This window comes from Mesocricetus auratus, unplaced genomic scaffold (assembly GCF_017639785.1).
Source record: "Mesocricetus auratus isolate SY011 unplaced genomic scaffold, BCM_Maur_2.0 Super-Scaffold_100025, whole genome shotgun sequence".
NCBI classification, from domain to species: Eukaryota; Metazoa; Chordata; class Mammalia; order Rodentia; family Cricetidae; genus Mesocricetus; species Mesocricetus auratus.
In genome coordinates this window covers 15,425,708-15,443,432 of record NW_024429206.1, presented here as the reverse complement: position 1 = coordinate 15,443,432, position 17,725 = coordinate 15,425,708, and the positions used below count along the sequence as shown (strand labels likewise).

Genomic DNA, 17,725 nt, shown 5'->3' with positions numbered 1-17,725 from the left:
AGACCCGCTCACCTGCAGACCTCCCGCCAGCTGTTCACCGCTCTCTTCCCGACCCCCTTCAGCCTGCAGAAAAGTCATCTCAGCGGCCACTCCCTGATCAGCAGAATGCCTGTTTGCCCCAACTCGGACTTTTAGTGTGTGCATTTAGTAGATTCAGTCCCCAAAGCAAATCAACAGTGGGGGCTTTTGTCACCAGCGTTAGTTACTAAACGTAGCAGATAGATGACAAACTTGTGACACAAATGAACAAAAGGGCCTCATTGCATCCTCAAAAAAAACTTCTGCAACTACCACAGAGTGCAATCTGTTAAGGCCAGCAGGAAATCAAGCAGCTATTTACCTTATGCGGTATTCCTGCTTTGCTGAGCTTAAAATATTTCCCAAGTCTGTATACTTATTAGCCGCTCTGTGAAGGGAAGCATCTCTGTGGGAGCGCTGGCTCTGGCTCCGCCTTTCCTTCTCTACAAGCCTTGAGCAACTCGCTTCATCTCCCTCCACCCTATTTTCCTATATCCAGAAACTATGTGCTTAAGTAAAAATAATTTAAAAGTGACTTTCTCCACCCACAAAATTTTTAACACTGACCCAAAGAAACCACACAGGATAAAACAGTAACTTTTTAGTTTTGGTGAGGGTTTTTGTCTTTTGAGACAGGGTTTCTGTGTAACCCTGGCTGTCCTGGAACTCACATGTAGGCCAATCTGGATTCAAACTCAGATCCACTTGCTCAGCCTCTGGAGAGCTGGGATTAAAGCCACCACACTTGACTTAAAATGGTATTCTCCTTCACTACCCTTGTGTGCAAACATAAAAGCAACATACACAACTGTCTATACTCACAGGCTTATCGCATCTGAAGAAAATGAAATTGTATTTAACAAAAACTGTAAGTTACAGCATTAATATAAAGCACAGAATACTGACTTTTTAAAAAGAATTGTTTATTTACTGAACCTGGGGCATATTAGATACACAACCAATTGTAAGTTTACATCTTTTAATTCAATTCTGAAGTGTTTTCATACACACACACACAAAAAAAAAATTGGCATGCAACAGCTGTCCTAATGTGAAAGTCACCTTACCAACAGACTGTTGCAAGGATAGTCATCCAGGGTTGAAAAATTATTTGTCCTGAACATGAAAATCTATTAACAAATTTAAATTAACTTTACAAAACTTGTTACTTGTAGTTTTCCCCTTGCAAGATTCAAAATGGAAAATAAAATATCCAGGTAGCTACCAGACATCAGTCACCACATAATCCTGGATCGCCCATATGCAAAGCAGAGCAACTTTCATTAAACCCATCATCAGAGAGAGTCTCTTCATTTTCTATAAACAGAACTGATGTGTCAAAAAAGAAAGACACCAGAGGACAAATAAAACCCTAGTGCTGACACTGGAGACCAGGGCCCCAAGGCCACTTGGTTGCCTATCACTGCAAGCAATCCAAAAGGCTTAACCCTTTGGCATGAGAAATCCAGGCTTCCACTTGAGCAAATTCGCTCTTCCTAAGTGCCAACAACGGACAGACTATGCAGCACAGAAGGGAGAGCAGTCTGTTCCAACACCCAAAACACTGGCTTCCACAGACTTCTAAGTTATCAGCTGCTGTGTCAATTCCAATAGAGGTGATTGAATTCTAAGCTTCCATATAAAACTTTAGGGGGACAGTATTGGGATGAGTCTGTAGTTTAAAGCAGACTCAAGAGAAAGTATGAATGCCCACATTAACATACCTTCCTCCAATCAGGTTGCTCGGCCCTGAGGCTGGACCAGAAGGGTCAACTTAGATTACTGTTGCTGTAATGACTCAACAAAATGAACCTCTGATAATGAACCACAGATGAGGGGCTCCCTAGACTGCAGTCAGGCTGTGGGCTACTTCCTGAACAAACTGCCTTTTATTATGAAAACCAAAGGTGAAAGCACAAAGACCCATACAGCATTATTAGCCTCTGAACTCTTGGAAGGACCTATATAATGGGCAGCATTCAAGTAAGAATCAGAGGCCAATGAAATGCCAAATTTTCACTTTAACTTTCCTAAGCAGGTTTCCCCAACACCAATTAATCACAAAGAAACATAAGTCATGAACGGTCAGAAAATAAAAATGTATAAACTAATGACATTATTATGACCAAGGTGTTTGGTAAACAACTGAATCATGAATTTGGGACCAACAGGAAAAGGCCATTTAAACAACCCTCCGGACTTCAAAAAATCTCTTCAGGTAGTAGATCTGTCCCAATGTCATGGCAACTAGAACAAGAGCTTCGAAGAAGGACCAAAGGACGACTCTGCTGTTTGTGTTGTCGTTGACTGTGGAGGCAAACAAACAAATAAACAAACACACTTTAACAGCAGCCCCAAAAGCAGCACAGGAGTTTGCCTCACAATCTCTATGTAGCACGCCACCCAGAGCTCAGGTCACTTCACCCACTCAGACCAGAGACTAGAAAATGACCTTTAGAAGGGCTGCAGAGATGGCCCAGAGGTTGAGTTCAATTCCCAGCACCCACATGGTGGCTCACAAACATCTGTAATGAGAGCTGGTGCCCTCTCCTGGCATATAGGCATACATGCAGGCTGAACACTGTATACAAAAGTGTCTCAAAAAAAAAAATACATACACACACAAATAAGTAAATAAATAAATAATGAATAAATAAAAAGAAAGCCAGGAGGTGGTGGCACACGCCTTTAATCCCAGCACTTGGGAGGCAGAGGCAGGAGGGTCTCTGTGAGTTCGAGACCAGCCTGGTCTACAAGAGAGCGTTCCAGGACAGCCTCCAAAGCCACAGAGAAACCCTGTCTCGAAAAACCAAAAAAAAAAAAAAAAAAAAAGCTTATACTAGCCGGGCATGGAAATGCACACATTTAATCCTAACACATAGGAGGCAGAGGCAAGTGGTGCTCTTAAGTTTGAGGCCAGCCTGGTCTATATAGTAAGTTCCAGGGCAGCCAGGGTTACATAGAGACCTTATCGCAAAAAACAAAAAGCAAACAAACGTAAACATCACACACACACACAAACATTTCTGGTATATAGTGATGCCCCAGGAATACACCAACCTAATACAATGCTCAACAAACGCGTGTCTCACAGAGCATCCTTCAGTGTAACTCTAAAGTCAAAGTCAGCACTGCCAGGAGCCCCTCACTTACTGGCTCTGTGTATCCTCTCCCGGACTTCCATGTACTCCTGTTCGTGCTTCACAGCTGTCATCGCCACTGCCAGCTCATTGATCATTTCTTCTAGCTTGTTCTGATGAGCTATGGAGGGTTGGGCGACAGGTGAGCACACATTTAGTCATCTCTTTTTGAGAAATACTAGTTCCATCAAATGTCCCTCAGAGAAGACACACAAAAGCTGCTAGTTTTAGAGAGCTCAAGCAACTATTTGAATCACATACGACAATTTAATCCGCGAGAGCTATTCCTTTGGTCTTGCTGTTTTTGAGCCCAGCCTCGCTGCAAGTTCACAAGACAGCCAAGGCCACACACTCCTGACCCTCCATCCTCCACCTCCCAAGTGGAGGTAGGGGGTACATTGAAGACATGTACCTCCTACCTTTCAGAGCTTTTTTTTTTTTTTTTGAGACATTGTCCTGGCTATCCTGGAACTCACTATGTAGACCAGACTGGCCTTGTACTCACAAAGATCTGTCTGACTTTGTCTCTCTCCCCTGAGTGCTGGAGTTAAAGGTGTGTGCCATGAGCTTTTCAGAATTTTTTTTGTTTTTCGAGACAGGGTTTCTCTGTGTAGCTTTGGAGACTGTCCTGGAACTCACTCTGTAGACCAGGCTGGTCTGGAACTCACAGAGATCCGCCTGCCTCTGCCTCCCGAGTGCTGGGTTAAAGGTGTTCGACACCAATGCCCGGCCAGAATATTTTTAAATGTCCATTCCCAGCATAGAACTCACACTATTTCTGAGCAGAGAACAAACTATACAATGCTTACCTACTAGAGAACAATTACTCCTAAGGAATTCTTTCTAGCTCACTCTACTAATGACAAAAAAACAAAACCACAAACCAGAGCAAATGAACAGCAACAAAAAGCCTTAAAAAAATAATTTTTAAACTAATATAGAAATCTACTTTAAGAACCACGTAACTTGCAGGCAATGGTGGTGTATGCCTTTAATCCCAGCACTCAGAAAGTAGAGGCAAGCAGACTTCTGTGAGTTCGAAACCAGCCTGGTCTACAAAGTTCTAGCACAGCCAGGGGTACACAGAGAGACTCCCATCTCAAAAAAAAAAAAAATCATACAACTCCGATGTTAATTTAGCAACGAAACAGGTTTTTAACTACGTAGAGCACATAACTTAACACCACTCAGGAAAAAACTAACCAGCCTCATAATGCTCCCTGAACGTTTGAATACAAAGTACAGGAGCATGCATATGTAACAACAAGCCTAAAGCCGGGCAGAGGCAGGCAGATCTCTTTGAGTTCGAGACCAGCCTGGTCTACAGAGTGAGTTCCAGGACAGTCTCCAAAACAATACAGAGAAACCCTGTCTCGTAAAAACAAAAGCAAAAAAAAAAAAAAAAAAAAAAAAAAAGCCTGAGTGGTTTGGGTTCTCAACCAGGGACTCATTTATTTTCATTCTGTATGGAGCTTTGGAAGGGGCATTTAGAGGTCAAAATAACCTCTCCACCATGTGAGTTCCAAGGATCAAACTCAGGTCCCCACACTTGAGCCATGAAACACCTTGACCACCCCAAGCATCCTCTATAATCAAGTTACTTTGCTAAAAAGGAAAAAAAAAAAAAACACAAACACTTGTTGCTACCCAGAATTCAGCCTCAGATGAGATTCCAGTTTACTAAGGGTAACCCTCAGGTTTTTCAAACCATGGCCTCTACGATGAAGGGCTAGGCCAAATGTCCAATCAACCCTCAGCAGCCTCTGGAGCCCAAGCACTACCTGAAATCTTTTAAATGGGGTTTCTTAGGAGAGGTACTTTGACCATAAAATAAAAAATGTCTCCAGAGCCAGGCATTGGTGGCACACGCCTTTAATCCCAGCACTCGGGAGGCAGAGGCAGGCGGATCTCTGTGAGTTCGAGGCCAGGCTGGACCAACAGCCTCCAAAAACAGAGAAACCCTGTCTTGTAAAACCCCCCCCCCCAAAAAAAGGAGCAGCTCAGTGGAACTGTGCTCGCCTGCCATTAACAAACTCCTATTCCATCCCCAACACCCAAAAAATCCCAAAAAACAATAATAAAATACTAATGAAGCAAAAAATAGTGAGTATGCATGAACATTCAGCCAAACCAAACTTCTCGTCAGGAGCTCTGAGAAACTCTTGCACAGTGTTTCTCCACACTAGAAACCTTAGCAGTAAGGAAGCCTAGACAAGGATGCCTCTTGAAAGTGTTGTTTAGTAACACTTGGTCTTGTGCAGTTAGTTGAGCCTTTGCACCCTTTGGCATTTACTTTAGGCAAAGTCACACACAAGTGTCAGTCATGGTTACCATACCTATCAAGCTAAAGTAATCCAACCTGTACCTGTTAACCAAATCTTCAAATTTACCAAAAGTAATGTCATTAATTGCAGGGGATTTTAAGAAGAGAAAACAAACATCATTTTCATGCCAGCAAACCCAAGTTAGAGAAAAGGATTCAGAAATTAGGTATCAGGATGCAAAACAAAAAACAGGATGCTGTCAAAAAACAAAAATAAAATAAAAGTAGCCAATGACATACCATCCCAGGAGTCTCCACCACCTAGAGGAAAGTGTGAGCACATTAGCTAGACTAGCACAGCATGTCTGCAAATGTAAACAGAGGTAAATGTGGGCCCCAGCATTAGCAAATTAACAGACTCCAGACACATGGAGCCTAGAGGTGTACAAGAGCACACACAGTGACCTCATGGCCGCCAGAAGGACAATCAAACCACTGAAAACAAACAGTAACTTCCAGAAACTGGCTAATGACAAGTTTACATGCACTTTCTCATGAATTTTGTTTTTAAATACAATGAATCAATCTGGAAATGAAATTTTAAAAATCACACACACTGTACTCAGATGGGTGAGAGTAATGAATTGAAGTGACCTCTTCGTCGTAAGTGACATCTCACCTTCTGTCTCCATGTCCTGTCCTTTGGGAGCCTCCCCAATGTCAATGGTGAACATTACTATCTTTGGAGTCATGGTGGACATCCTATTACTAAAGCAGAACTTATATGTCCCATCCATGTGGGCTGCGAAGGTGTACTTTCCGCTGGACTCCCGATCTCCTTTATAGATTCCTTTATTGTCTGGTCCTGTGATCTGGAGGCAGGAGAGAAACAGAACATTTGACAAATATTTAAGATCCTAAGTAGCATCCTTCAGCAGGAAAAAATCCACTAGACGGGCACTTGATTAGGTCCCCTGCAGTAGCCATAGCCTACACTTTGGGCACCAATTCTCCCACCTAATCACCAAGAGCACCTCTCCACTATGACTGCCTTTAGGTATTATCTGTCCAAGGGAAATGTCACCTGTCATAAACAGAAACCTGCCAACTCAGGTATGGCCCCCAACTGTGCCAGCTCCTCCGGCAAAAGCCACTACAAGGCCAACCACAGTTGGTAGTGCATGCATTTTATCCCAGCACTCAGGAGGCAGAGGCAGGTGGATCTCTGTGAGTTGGAGGTCAGTCTGGTCTACAGAGTGAGCTCCAGGACAGGCTCCAAAGCTACAGAGAAATCCTGTCTTGAGGGGAAAAAAAAGGAAAGAAACTGACTACAGTAAGAAAACTTTCCAAAATGAGAAATCTTACTTCTGTTTTGAGATAGGGTCTCATTACTAGTCCAAGCTGCCTTGGTCTACAGTGCTGGGGAGGTAAAGGGTGCCCAGCCTGGTGATTCTCCTGCAGAAGATGGGAGCCCTTCCAACTGAGGCCCCACCCCAATAGCCACTAGGCTCCCTCCTGCCAGAGGCCACCAAGCACAACCACTGCACTGCTGTGAAGCCACCACTGCAGTGTGCCACACAGGTGTTGTGTAGACTTGTGCTGACTGTTGATACTTATTTGCCATACAAATACAACTTATCAGTTGTACCAAGATAAAATAAAGGTGTGCCTTATCACATCTTACCAAAATGAGTAGTTTTCTTGTTGTTTTTGTTTTGTTTTTTGTGGTTACTGCCAAACAACAAAGGGATGTAATTTATCTGACAAGCCTGTAAGGATTAGGGAAGAGGCACCAAGTTGGAGATGAGAGAAGAGAGAGGAAGAGGGAAAGTATGTGTATGTGTACATGCACGCAGGTGCCAAAAGAGGATTTGCCATGCCCCGGAGCTGGAGTCCCAGCTTCAGCTGGACCCCTACACTGAACTCTGGGAGAATAGCAAGTATTCATAACTGCTGAGACATCTCCCTAGTCCAAGCCTGCCTCTTAGAGCCAGTCACCTGCCAAACTTGGGAAACTGGAAGAACTCATCTATATCTAAATCCAAGAGGCCTCCAAACTTTGGGGTACCACTTGTACTCGGGTTTTGTTCAGCTCTATTATCATTCACTATCAAAAGAACAATCTTTACACCCAGTCAGGAATACTAACAAGCAAATTACAACTCTTGTATCTGGTAATGTTGGTTTTTTGTTTTTTTTTTTCCCCCTCTTTAATGCAGTAAATTGTCGGGACACGGCAGAGAACGCCCTTAATCCCCATCCCTCAGAAGACAAGAGTTTCATGCCTGCATGAGCTACATAATGCAACCCTGTTTCAAAAAATCCGGCAAGTCATCACTATTCTCCAAATAAGGGTTTCCTAAACACTTCGCTGAAATCCTCGCTCCTGAGATGAGTGACCCCAGCGCATCTTCTCTCGTGAGACAGATCTGGCCGCTTGCGTAAGAAAGCGGGTAGGAAGTTAAGCCGGTTTCTGCCAAAGCCTTAGCGCTACTCCACTGCTTCCGATCTACTTTTTCAAAGTTTATTTCCGCGCCACGCCGCACGCGAGTCCTCGAGGACCGAGGCGGACGGCGCTGAGCCGCTCCCGCGCCAGCTGACACGCGGCCGTCGCGGGACAAAGCGAAGAGAGAGGCCAGCCCGCGCCCAAGTTACGAGCGGAGCCCGAAGGCGCTCGGAAAGTCGAGCGCTTTCCAGGCCGCGCGGGTAGGGCCCGTCGGGGGGCTGCGCGACGGGCGGCGGCGATGCCCCTCCCCGGCCCCGCGCCCTGGCGAACGCGGTCCCTCCCGCTCAGGCCCCGCGCACGACCCGGGACTCGCCAACCCCCGAGCAGCCGAACGGCGCCGCCCGGACAGCGGGCAGCGCGCCCGCACCTCCACGTCGATGTCCAGGAAGCCGCCCTCCGCCACCTCGAAGATGAGGCCCATCTTGGTGCCCGAGGTGACCCGCTCGAAGAAGCACTCTTCTGCGTGCGCGTCGATGCTGACGAAGTAGCCCGAGGCCGTCGCCAGCAGCGCAGCCAGAAGCACCAACAGCTCTGCGAGCGTCACCATGGTGCGGCACGGGCCGAAGCCGGGACGCGGACTGCGGCCTCCGGAGCCGCCGCCACCACTGCCGCCTCAGCCGCCGCCGCCTCAGCTCCGCCCCTTCCGGCTGCGCCTCCCGAGGGGGCTGATGCGGGCGCCGCTGATTGGCCGGAACCGACAGCTGCCACGTAACGGGCGGACGGCGGCTGCCGAGGGACAAGATGGATCCTGAGACTGGACGGCAAGCCCTAAGAGCCAAAAACCCATCGGCTCCAGCCCTTCGACATTTAAACTAATGAGCATGTGCTCTGTGGCTGCAGAAAAGGTGCTGCGCTGTTGGAAGTGCTGTTGGCTTTTGCTGAGAACCCGAGTTCGAGTCCTAGCGCTCACATGGTGACTCACATCCAATTCCAGGGGATCCAACGCCTTCTTCGGGCCCCCATGGGCCACACGTTACATACAGACACATATCCAGAAAAAACACCCCCAAGCACATCAGATTTAAAGCATAATAGCAACAAATAAGGATCACATGGACTTACTCAGAAAGCAATAGTCTAGGGGTTTCCCCTGCCCGTTACAATGCAGTTTTAGGAGCCTATGGGAGGGAGGGAGTGGGTGCTAAAAATGAGAACTCCAATTTTTGTGTTGCTTTTGTTAGCTTCCCATCACCCTGCTTATCTAGACCGGGGAGTGCTTAATGTTCTTAACCCACACACCATCCTTTTGAGAACCCCTGAGGGGCAGTGCTTTGTCCTCTGGCCTCTAAGGGCCACTGTACTCACGTGATCATACTTATCCCCAGGCACACACACAAAGTTAAAGGAATAAAAATGAACCTTTCTAAAAATACCCATGTACATGATATTGCAAAACAAAATTTTGCCTTGTTCAGATTCCCCAAAATTACAGTCCTCCCAGTATTGTTCCAAGATGGCTGCCAGCCCTGGCCCCCACTTGGTATTGTCCAATTGCCTACTGACAGACTGCTCATCCCCGATTTAAATATCATCTCTTCATTACTGACTTGATTTTAGTTAGTTAGTTAGTTATTTTGAGACAAGGTATCTCTTTGTAACAGTCCTGGCTGTTCTGGAACTCACTTGGTACTCCAGGCTGGCTTTGAACTCAAAGAGATCTGCTTGTCTCTGCCTCCCAAGTGATGGGATTGAAGGCGTGCGACACCACTGCCCAGCTTGACACTGAATTTTTAAGAACAATTTATTTACTTATTGTTTGTGTGTTGGTACTGTACCTACATGTATGTCTGTGTGTGTCAGATCCCTGGAACCCAGTTACAGACTCTTGTACACTGCCATGTTGAAAGGGGTAAACTAAACTCAAGGGCTGCACTTCTAATAATTTAAAAATAAAGAGACCAGAGCCTCACTCAGCCCCTGCTGTAGCAGCCATGACAGGCTACAGAAGAGACATGTAGGCCTCTGATACAAGGAAACTGCAGATCCTCTGGCCTCCCTGAGTCTAGAGCCAAAACTGAACACAAAGAAACTCCAGAGACCATCGTCCCCACCCCCACCCCTGACACCCCCCACCTCCCCCCGCCTCACCCCCCCCCGCCTCCTAGATGCTTGGTTCCTGGAAACTGTTTGGCCACAAAAGAAACTCCAGGGGGTACTAAAACCTCCCCTGTAGTCTCCAGGATATAGTTCTGAAAACTATTGGTATCTATGTGCAACAGGTCACCTGCAAGTAATAAGACAATGGCACAGAGACCACAGAATATTCCCTCTCAGCACTGACCAGTGAAAATAATTGGTACACAAGTATTTCATGCCAAAATATGACTTTGAGAAATTCTGATTGTTCCCAAATGTCAACCAATCAGAAACCAACCCGTACCTACTGATGCAACCCTGTAACTTTTGTCTTTAAAACCTAGCAGTAGACAGAGAACCTCACTCCCTCTGGAGGCTGCTGCCTCAGCTTGCTAGACGGAGTCCCTGTCATGGTTGGATGAACAATCATTAAACCTTGCTTTTGCAGTTTAGTGGGTCTTCCTGGTGGTTTCTGGGGGCTTTGCAACTTGGGCACAACAATGTGGTTGCTGGGAACTGAACAACCCAGGTCTTCTGGAAGAGCAGTCAGCGCCCTTAACCACTGAACCATCTCTCCACCTCTGGCTACTGGATGTTGTTCAGCCTCCAGCCCTCTGTATTTGCAGTAAACATTTGTTCTCACTGAAAATACAACTACTTGCTTGCCTTGAGAAGGCTAGCCTTATGTATGCTGCCCCCTCAGGGCCACCTAAGACCTAAAGACTTCCCCTTGTCACATGTGTGAGCTCATTGGACAAACCTGGGGACAGTGAGTCTGGCACACAGACCCGCTTTTGCACATAGCTCTGTGACTGTAACTAGTTTCCGCCAGTGCTCTAAGCCCCAGTTTCCTGGTCTGTAAAATGGGACAGCACAGCAAGCCTCGCAAATCTCATTGATTTTATTTTTTACAGAGAGAGGGAGGCAGGGACAGAGGGAAGGGCAGAGGGAAGGACGGAGGGAGCAGTAAGCAATAGGGGGCAGCAGTTTCCCACTTTAGGAGACAAGAGTGAGGTAGAGCTCTGGTGACAGTGTCTCTTGGACAATCAATGCTCCTTCCTCCACCTTTCAGCCCCACACAGGTCCTTCTTTCCCCAGAAGCTCAGCTCTTTAGAAAAGCACACAGGGACAAGTTTGCTATCATGACAAGTTTGTTTTCATGTAGAAATTCAATATTAATTTTTAATGCTAATTTTTAATTTGGAAGACATTAAACGCTATTCTAATGTCACCCATGTAGATTTCATTATTTTTTTGAGATTTATTTATTTATTATGAATATAACTTCCTGCCTCCATGTATGTCTACATGCCATTAAAGGACACCAGATCTCATTATGGATGGTTGTGAGCCACCATGTGGTTGCTGGGAATTGAACTCAGGACCTCTGGAAGAGCAGTCTGTGCTCTTAACCTCTGAGCCATCTCTCCAGCCCCCATCCAGGATTTCAAATGGGAAAATTTAGTGTCTTGGGAAAACACAACAAAGGTAGGCTGTGAGCTTTTTTTTTTTGGTTTTTCGAGACAGGGTTTCTCTGTATTGTCTTGGAAGCTGTCCTGGAACTCGCTTTATAGACAGAGATCCACCTGCCTCTGCCTCCCGAGTGCTGGGATTAAAGGCGTGCGCCACCAACGCCCGGCGGCTGTGAGCTTATTATATAAGGCAGTTATATATATATTATTGCACAGCAGAATTGTGGTATTTTTCACTGCTGCATAGTACTTCATTGGAGGAATTTGTCAATCCCTTCTGCTGACAATGAACATTTCACTTATGTCCAGCTTTGCACCATTTTGAGTAAAGCTGTTAGTGTCATTCTTTGCTCACTCCCATTAAGTTCCAAGCTAAGAGTTGAATTCTGGGCCCCAGGGGAAGTGAGTATCTAGACTGGCCCGCTTTCTCCATTGCACTCAGCAATGCAGCGTGAGGCTCTGCCCTTTTGCATTCTGTAACTGACAACTGGATCTTGGGTGTGAAATGCAAGGCCGTGATGAAGGCGACCGAAGAGGGAGGGTGAGCCCAGGACCTTCCAGGCAGTCCTTGAAGAGCAATGGGCTTTGGATATTTGTCAGACACCGCGGCGGGCGGCGTTGAAGTGGGATGGGATTTCTGCTCTTCCAGCCTGAAGAAGAGGGAGGAAGGGTTGGAGGAGGATCACCAGTAGACGTGGGAGGGAAGAGTAAGAGGAGCTGGGCAAGGCAGGCAGCAGAGGGCTTGGAGGAGGTAGAGAAGAGCGAGGCTCAGGAAGGAGGGGGAGGAGGGGATAGAAAAGAGAAGGGATGCAGAGCGGCTGCAGCCGCCATGGGCTGTGAAGAGGGCGTCGTGAGTGGGAGTGGTAGATTATTCAAGCTCGAACCTATTTCTGGTCCTTCGGCTGCGGCTGCCGGTTGAGAGCCGTCGGTGCTGGAAAAGCCCCGTGGTTGCAGCCCGCTTGGTATAGTCAGGTTCCACAGTCGGCTCGCCAGCCCTTCTTCAGTCTCTCAGAGTCCTGTGGCCAGAGTTTCCAGGAAGCAGTGACTTCTCTTCCGCCAGGGAATCTGTGCTCCCCTTCAGCTGGCCTGTTCGCAGGGTATCTTGTGGTGTGTCACCTGTCTGTGGCTCTTTCCCATGGCTATGAATGGGGGGAGGGGTCCCACACTGGCCTGGAGTCTTCTCCCCACGCCATCTGGGGAGTTTTCTTCTGTGCAATACCACTCCTGTGGCTAGCACAAATCTTTCTTCTCCCCCACCCCCCACAGCTGGATTGAGGTTTGTAAAGACTCCATGGAGGCGATTATTCTTCTAAGGCCTAGTCTTTATTTAAGAGGCCAAAAACCAAAGAAGAAGAAGACCTTTGCAAGGAGGAGTTTGTAAATTGTCTATTTGTCAGGAAGGGATGTGTACACCAAGCATGTGACAGGCAGCAGACAATGCTGGGGAGTTAATTCTCTCCTACCATTTAAGTCCTGGGGCTAGAACTCCTCAGGTCCTCAAGCTTGGTGGCAAGCACCTACCCCTTGAGCCATCTAACAACTCAAGAAAGGACCTTTTTGAATCAGGGTCTTGTTATGAATCCCTGGCTTGTTGGAATATCTTTTTGTATATTGTGTGAAATTGTGTCTCTGTCCTTCCTCTCCTGCATAAGGCACCTTCTGATTGGTTTAATAAAGAGCTGAATGGCCAATAGCTAGGCAGGAGAGGATAGGTGGGACTTCCTGGGAGAGATAGGCACTCTGAGAAAGAATATGAGACACAGGAGATTGGCCAGCCAGATTCAGAGGAAGTCAGATGTACAGTACTTAGGTTAAAGAGCCATGAACATAGATTAATATGTTAACTTAAGTATTAGAAGCTAGTTGGGGCCGGGCGTTGGTGGCGCACGCCTTTAATCCCAGCACTCGGGAGGCAGAGGCAGGCGGATCTCTGTGAGTTCGAGGCCAGCCTGGTCTACAAAGTGAGTTCCAGGACAGCCTCCAAAGCCACAGAGAAACCCTGTCTTGAAAAACCAAAAAAAAAAAAAAAAAAAAAAAAAAAAAAAGAAGCTAGTTGGGAAGAAACCTAAGCTAAAGCCAAGCTTCCATAATTAATAAGAAGTCACTATGTCATTATTCTGGAGTTGGTGGTCCAAAGAAAGACTAAGGTTACACTGGCTAGCCTGGAACCCACTATGCAGACCAAGCTGGCCTCAAACACACAGAGATCCACCTACCTCTGCCTCCCGAGTGCTGGTGTTAAAGGCATGTGCCACCATGCCAGGTCTAAAAAAATAAACATACTTTTGAGACAGGATCTCACAAAATAAAGGGTGACGTTTTAAGACAGGATTTCTCTGTATAGCCCTAGTTGTCCTGGAACTTGCTCTGTAGACAAGGTTGGTCTCAAACTCACAGAGATCAGCCTGCCTCTGACACCCAAGTACTGACATGAAAGGTGTGCCATCACACCTCAAATTTTATGTGTGTGTGTGTGTATGTGTGTGTGTGTGTGTGTGTATGTGTATAGTGTGTGTGAGAGTAACCATATGTGCCTGTGTTGTGGTCAGAGAACAACTTGCAGGGATGGACTCTTTCCTTTCACCTTGTGGGTCCTGGGGATAAACTCAGATTTTCGGCAGATTCCTTTACTGAGCTAGCCCTCCATCCCCAGCTTTTAACTCGTGAACCTCCTGTCTTTATCTCCAAGTGTGAGGATTATAAGCACAAACAACCAAGACTAGAAAAGGCCATACAGATTATTTTTATGTATGAGTGTGTATCTGCAGATGATTTGGGGGACCAGAAGAAGGTACAGAATGACCTTGAAGTAGTAACAGGCATCTGAGAGCCACCTGATGGCTGCTGAGAAACTTGGGTTCTCTGCAAGAAAAGTATGCACACTTAACAGCTGAGCTATCTCTTCAGCCTCTATTTTTATTTAATTAAAAAAAATTGGGGGCCAGGCAGTGGTGGCTCATGCCCTCAATCCCAGCACTTGGGAGGCAGAGGCAGGGAATCTCTGTGAGTTCAAGGCCAGCATGGTCTACAAAGCTACACAGAGGAACCCTGTCTCAGAAAACACACAAAAAAATATATAAATAAATAAATTTTGGATTGACTTATTTTATAAGTATTTTGCTTGTATATATGTCTGTGTACCACATGTACCTTGGAGATCAGAGACAAGAATACGTTGGACCCCCTGGAACTGGAGTTACAGAGAGTTGTGAGCTGCCATATAGGTAGGCAGAGGGAATCAAACCGCAGAACTCTCCAGAAGAACAGTGAGTGTTCTTAACTGCTGACACCTCTCCAGCACAGCACCAACCCTTCCCCTTTTCCTGAGCTAGGCTTTTTGTGTTTGTTTGTTGTTGTTATTATTGTTGCTGCTACTGTTTCTTTTTTTGAAACAGGGTTTCTCTGTGCAGCTGCCCAGGGCTACACAGAGAAACACACACACACACACACACACACACACACAGAATCAGAGATCCTTCCGGCCTCTGCCTCCTCAGTGCTGGGGATTAAGGGTGTGTACCACTACCACCTGTCGAGCGAGGGTCCTACTATGTAGTCCTTGCTGACCTGAAGCCCCCACAGAGATCTATCTGCCTGTCTCTTGTGTTCTAAGCACAGGACCTCACCGAGATTTCAAATTGTTAATTCTTGTGTGTAAACACACATGTGACCATCTGCATCCGAGCTTGCGATGGTCAGAGGACCCTTTCCAGAGTCAATCCTGTCCTTCTCCTGTGGTCCTGGGGATGGAACCCCAGTCGCAAGAGCTGCTGGCAACTGCCCTTACCCTCTGACCTTGCTAGATCACTAGTCAAGACCTTGACTGGCTTCCCCCTACCACACACCCCTCCCAGTCCTCCAGCCTCCGTCACTGCAGTGCTGGCTTTGCAGGTGTATGCTACCACACCCAGCTCACCCTGCTTGATGAATAGCTTACGGTCTGTTGGTTACCACGGTAACTATCCAACTCCCTCTGATCATTTCCCTCTGTTGCCAGCCTGCCCTGGTTCCACCTAAGCTGACTGATGAACACCCAGCAAGAGACTTTACACAAACTTCACAGGTGGTTGGTGAGCTCTGCCTTTTATTCTGCACCCAAGGCCCTCCTCCTCCAGGAAGCCTTCTCTGATCTCTCCACCAAGCTAGGCCTAAGAGTAGACAAGCTGCTGATGCCCATGTGTGGTCCCTGTTGACAGGAGAATATATTTGCCTTCCTGAATAGGTGCATGGTTTACCTTAATAAAATTGTAGAGGTCGGGCGTTGGTGGCACACGCCTTTAATCCCAGCACTTGGGAGGCAGAGGCAGGCAGATCTCTGTGAGTTTGAGGCCAGCCTGGTCTACAGAGCTAATTCCAGGACAGCCTCCAAAACAATACAGAGAAACCCTGTCTCGAAAAACCAAAATAATAAATAAATAAAATTTTAAAAAATTGTAAAGACGGGGCAGAGCACCACAGTACATACCTGTAATGTCAGCTTTCTCTCCAGAAGCACAGACAGGAAGATCTTTAAGTGTTCAAGGCCAGCCTGGTCTTGGTCTTTATAGTGAGTTCCAGGCCAACCAGCCCTATATAGGGAGGCCCTGTTGCAAAGCTGATTGATAAATCAGGCAGTGGTGGCAAACGCCGTTTCTACCAGCACTTCATGGGAAGAGGCAGGCGGATCACCGCGTTTGAGGTCAGCCTGGTCTACAGAGCAAGTTCTGGGACAGCCAAGGTTACAGAGAGAAATCAAATCCTGGCTTGGAAAAAAAATTGATTGGTTGGTTAATTAGTTAAATAGGATCAACAAGATGGCTCCGTTTATAAATAAAATAAGGGTATTCCTTTCTTGTAGTCCTCCCTTCTCTTGGGAGTTCTTTTTTTTTTTTTTTTTTTTTTTTTTGGTTTTTCGAGACAGGGTTTCTCTGCGGCTTTGGAGGCTATCCTGGAACTCGCTTGGTAGTCCAGGCTGGTCTCGAACTCACAGAGATCCGCCTGCCTCTGCCTCCCGAGTGCTGGGATTAAAGGCGTGCGCCACCAACGCTCGGCTTCTCTTGGGAGTTCTTTCTTGCATTTTTTTTTTTTTTTTTTTGGTTTTTCAAGACAGGGTTTCTCTGTGACTTTGGAGGCTGTCCTGGAACTAACTCTTGTAGACCAGGCTGGCCTCGAACTCACAGAGATCCAAGTGCCTCTGCCTCCCGAGTGCTGGGATTAAAGGCGTGCGCCACCAACGCCCGGCTGCATTCCTTTAATAGGTCTATATTCACTTGCTTTAAAAACATGTATATAGCCCTTGTTATACATTAGTCAAAAAACGTATATAATTCCCTATGGAGGGATACCTGCTCAGCCTAAATATGGGAGGGGGTGGGCCTTGGTCCTTCCCCAAATGATGTGACAGACTTTGATGATTCCACATGGGAGGCCTCACCCTCTCTGAGTGGGTGGGGGATGGGATGGGAGATTGTGTGGGGAGTGGGAGGACAGGAGGGAGAGGGAACTGGGATTGGTATGTAAAATAGGATTTTGTTTTTAAAAGTCAAAACCGAAAATGTATACACAACTGGGTGGTGGTGGTGTACTCTTCGAGGCAGAAGCAGACAGATCTCTATGAGTTCGAGGCCAGCCTGATCTACACAGCAAGTTCCAGGAAAGCCAAGGATACACAAAGAAACCCTGACACACACATGAAGAGACAGTTTTGGAGTGACACAGTCACCCCAAAGTTTACACATTAAATAATCTAAAATGTACAATGTTCTTCCAGCAGAGCCTCAGACAATGGTCTCCCAGTGTTGAGCTGAGCTGTGTTGATCAGCTACCTTCCAGATGTTGAGCAGATTCCACAGGAGAGTGCAGCCCCCAGAGCAACAGTTTCCCCCCTGTGAAGAGGCCCCAGTGCTGCTGACCCCAATACGGCCACTTCTAGTGCAGCAACCTCCAATGCAGCAACCTCCAGAGCCCCCAGTCAGCAGCCCACAGAGCAGCAACCCCCAGTGCAACAACCACCAGTGCAGACAAAAACCCAGCTACTGAGTTTGTTTTGTTAAGACAGGATTTCTCTGTGTAGCCCTGGCTGTCCTGGAATTTACTCTGTAGATTAGGCTGGCCTCAAACTCATTCACCTGAGTCTGCCTCCTGAGTGCTGGGATTAAAGGCATGTGTCACCACTGCTCAGCTCGAGTAAAGATTTTTTAACAATAAAGTATGATTGTTATAATAATATACTGTACGCAAAGTTACTTAAAACTTACAAATTTCTGGGCAT

The 17,725-nt window shown here is 46.7% G+C and overlaps 1 protein-coding gene across 2 annotated transcripts; it reads right to left on the bottom strand.

Moving 5' to 3' along the window:
* Positions 1–920: 920 nt before the first annotated feature.
* On the bottom strand, positions 921–8,569 carry Tmed2 (transmembrane p24 trafficking protein 2). 2 transcript variants are annotated; one of them, XM_040731402.1, is made up of 5 exons: positions 8,295–8,569; positions 6,101–6,293; positions 5,722–5,742; positions 3,172–3,279; positions 921–2,325 (listed from the first exon to the last, which is right to left on the bottom strand). In XM_040731402.1, exons 1-5 carry the CDS (start codon positions 8,472–8,474, stop codon positions 2,201–2,203), a joined length of 627 nt encoding a protein of 208 aa, XP_040587336.1. In that variant the 5' UTR covers positions 8,475–8,569; the 3' UTR covers positions 921–2,200. The 2 variants fall into 2 exon arrangements, with proteins under 2 accessions (XP_040587336.1, XP_005080675.1); XM_005080618.4 differs by lacking the exon at positions 5,722–5,742 and having other exon boundaries at positions 8,295–8,567.
* Positions 8,570–17,725: the final 9,156 nt, after the last annotated feature.